The 3,068-nt window shown below is 60.1% G+C and overlaps 1 protein-coding gene across 1 annotated transcript; it reads right to left on the reverse strand.

Moving 5' to 3' along the window:
- Positions 1–653: 653 nt before the first annotated feature.
- LOC118727903 (RNA exonuclease 1 homolog) lies at positions 654–2,705 on the reverse strand. Its single transcript, XM_036453928.2, has one exon. It carries the CDS (start codon positions 2,703–2,705, stop codon positions 825–827), a length of 1,881 nt encoding a protein of 626 aa, XP_036309821.1. The 3' UTR covers positions 654–824.
- Between the last annotated feature and the right edge of the window lie 363 nt (positions 2,706–3,068).

The following is a 3,068-nucleotide window of genomic DNA, read 5'->3' on the forward strand; positions in this document are numbered from 1 at the left end:
CGCAAGGGGCCAAGGTGCCAACACGGGGACAGCTACAGAAGCTCACAACTGGGTCCCAGAAGATGGAAGCCACTCCCTCAGCCATGGTTCTGGCTATTCTACCAGTCTTCTGCAAAGTCTTACACAACCAAATCCGAGGACTCTGGACAAATATACGCCAGCAGCCCAAGAAATTTTATTTAGTAGCTAAAAATGTTAACATGTCTGTAGTTTGATGTCTCTTTTATTGCTGTGCTTTAGCATTTCTTTGTTATTGTTTCAATAGTGAGGGTTATGTCCAAGCTTACTTTAATTGCAGTAGCTTAAAAATAAAAGGTGGAGAGGCATGGAACGAGCATATGGTGAATCCCCGGGCAGTTGTGTAGCAAGTCCACCAAATAGGCCGGGCCTGGCGGGCAGAGCTCTCCTGGCATAGTTAAGCCTGACCTTGTGGCCCTCCCTAATTCCTTCCTAAGCAGCTAATGGGCTGAGGGAGGTGCAGCAGTGATGCCAAAACTAAAACATTTGCATAAATCTACCCTTGTTTTAGTGAGACTGTGAAATAAAGCATCCACTCGCACACTGTGTCCTTGGTGTCCGCATCCAGGCACGGAAAATGCACCCGCCCAGCATATTCTCTGTCTTTTCCTCAGTCCTTCCCTGCCCCTCCTCAGGTTCACCCTTAACCTTGCTGGCAAGGCACAGAAGCAAAGAAGGAAATAAACATAATGAAAAAGAAAACTACTGATGTACTCTACTTTATTGAACCATTTCTTTATTGTTAGACATGTGGGCAGGAGACATGTGTGATCACACAGCAGTTTCCAAATCCATACTCATGTCCTTCAAACGCTGGGCTGTGGTGAGTGCTGGGTCTCGGTGTCTTGCTCAACCTTCGAGAGGACCAGGTGCATGCAGGTGATGGCGTCCTCGATGGAGCTGCGGCCACGCATCTCGTCCTGGATGACGCGTCCGAGGAGCTGTGCCGCGAGGCTGCGCAGGGAGCGCCTGTAGGGGAGGCCCAGGTGGTGCGGGAAGAGCACAGAGGTGTCCAGCACCGTGCAGTGGGTGAGCTTCAAGGCCAGCAGGTCGCTGTGCAGGCTGTGTCCAATGAGGATGGTGTCGGCGTTGAAGAGGGCGAGCAAGACGGCCTGGACGTCCCGCAGGGAGACGCTGGTGCGGGCCAGGTGAGCCGCGGTCACTCCGGAGAACCTGGTGTTGTGGTCGACGATGGGGCGCTGGGGCCTGACGAAGGAGTCGAACACCACCCTGCCGGCGCTGTCCACCACGGAGACGCGGGCCAGCTCCAGGCCGGCGGTGGTGTAGCACATCTCGCAGTCCAGGGCGAAGATGCCGGGGTGAGCGCCTGGGGGCAGGTCTTTGGCAAAGGTGTGCACGAAGCCCTGCAGGTCCTCGTGGCGGCCGTCCCGCACGTGCTGCGGGGCCACCTGGCAGCCAGGGGAGCCGATGGCGGCCGAGCAGCAGGTGTACTGGATCTGCCAGCCCCCGGGCGCTGGAGTGGGGCGCAGCCGCCCCCAGTGGTAGTGACATGCCTCCTGCTGCACACAGCGGCCCGAGGGCGCCACGAGGTACTGGGTGCCACAGCGGCAGCAGAGCCTGCAGGAGGGGTCTGGGGGCGGCTTGTCCTGGTTGGTGAACAGGACAGCGCCCCCCGGCCTCTCGGGGTGGGGGAAGGGGAAGCCCAGCTCCTTCAGCTGGGCCTGGCTGAGCAGGAGCTCCTTGAGGCGAAGGTACAGGGCAGCTCCTTTCACAGGATCCTCCTCGAGGGGGCTGTCCGGGTGCTGGAGGGAGAAACAGACCTGGGTGGCCAACATGCCCCCCAGACCCACGTCCTGGGGCACAGCGCTGAGGGTTTTGCAGGGACCGGGCCCGGGGCGGGGGGCCAGGCGGCACAGCCTGTGCAAGGTGCTGAGGGCCAGCTTGTGGTACTTGGTCTTGCTGGGGCTCTGGTGGTAGGCAGTCTTCTCCTCCTGGAGCGCCTTCTCGATGGCTTCCTGGGTGGAGGGGCAGGACTTGAGACACTGGTCCAGGAACAGGCTGAGGAAGCGCTGACGGGTGACAGCGGGGACTTTGTCTCCTGCCTCTTCAGGTGGCACTGGCTGCTGAGAACTCTGCATGGGTGGGCGGCGGGCCACGCGCTTGGGGGGCATGGTGCCAGGGGCCATGTCTGAGGGGGCACGTGTCTCAGGGAGCTGGCTGCCCAGCCCCTGGGCCTCGGCAGGAGGGCTGCTGCTGCTGCCTCGGAGGGGCCTCTTGGCACCTGCAGCCAGGCAGGGCTTTGGGACCAGGGCCACCCTCCTTTTGTCCCTGCCAGCAGCTGAGATGTGGATGCCGGGGTGCTTTGGGGTGCGATGCTGGGCAGCTTGGAGCAGGCCATCTGAGCATCTGGGAGCCTGCTCTGCCTGCCACCCCAGGTCACACAGCTCCTGGATGGTAGGCAGTCGGGTGCGGGGGGCAAGGCCTCTCCTCACGGACTCTGGCTGGATAATGAGAAATTTGGGGGCCCAGCACTTTTTGGGGGGAGCCAGGAGCAGGCTGCCAGGGTCAGTAGGATGATGCAGTGGTAGCAGGATTGGGGCTGGGCAGGAAGCACGCCTATGGGTCCGCAGAGCTTGCAGATGTCCGGGAGGAAACCAGCTGGGTGTGGTGGCCCTCAGCAGGGCTGGAGCTTGCGCTGCTCTTCGACTTCTTCTGGGCGAAGACATGGTCCTGCTCTCCTGGGCTCTGCAGTCTAATGGCTCAGGCTGGGAGCCCTCCGCACTTTTATAGGCAGAAAGCCCCGCCTCCCAGCAGATTAACTCGCTAAGCCAATCACTTCTTCTTGACTTCTTGTTCTCCAATCTGCTATTCAGATCTGTACCCTGAACCCACCCTACTTAATCTGATCTTCTCTGGACTGGCTTCTAGAATGCTGGAGCTCCCTGGGGACCGCATCCACAGGAGGGAGCTCGCAGTCCAGAGGGTGGGCCCCATCCTCTGCACAGCCTTCCCTGTGCCAGGCCACTGAGTGCCCCACACTGGCCTCACAACCACTCCTGTCTCTGGGCCAAGGGTAGGAAGCCAAGGCT

Source organism: Pipistrellus kuhlii, unplaced genomic scaffold (assembly GCF_014108245.1).
Source record: "Pipistrellus kuhlii isolate mPipKuh1 unplaced genomic scaffold, mPipKuh1.p scaffold_m20_p_27, whole genome shotgun sequence".
Lineage (NCBI taxonomy): Eukaryota > Metazoa > Chordata > Mammalia > Chiroptera > Vespertilionidae > Pipistrellus > Pipistrellus kuhlii.

What these genes read in the sequence shown, in the direction of transcription:
- LOC118727903 (XM_036453928.2), bottom strand. Translation starts at nt 2,705, where the DNA reads ATGTCTTCGCCCAGAAGAAGTCGAAGAGCAGCGCAAGCTCCAGCCCTG.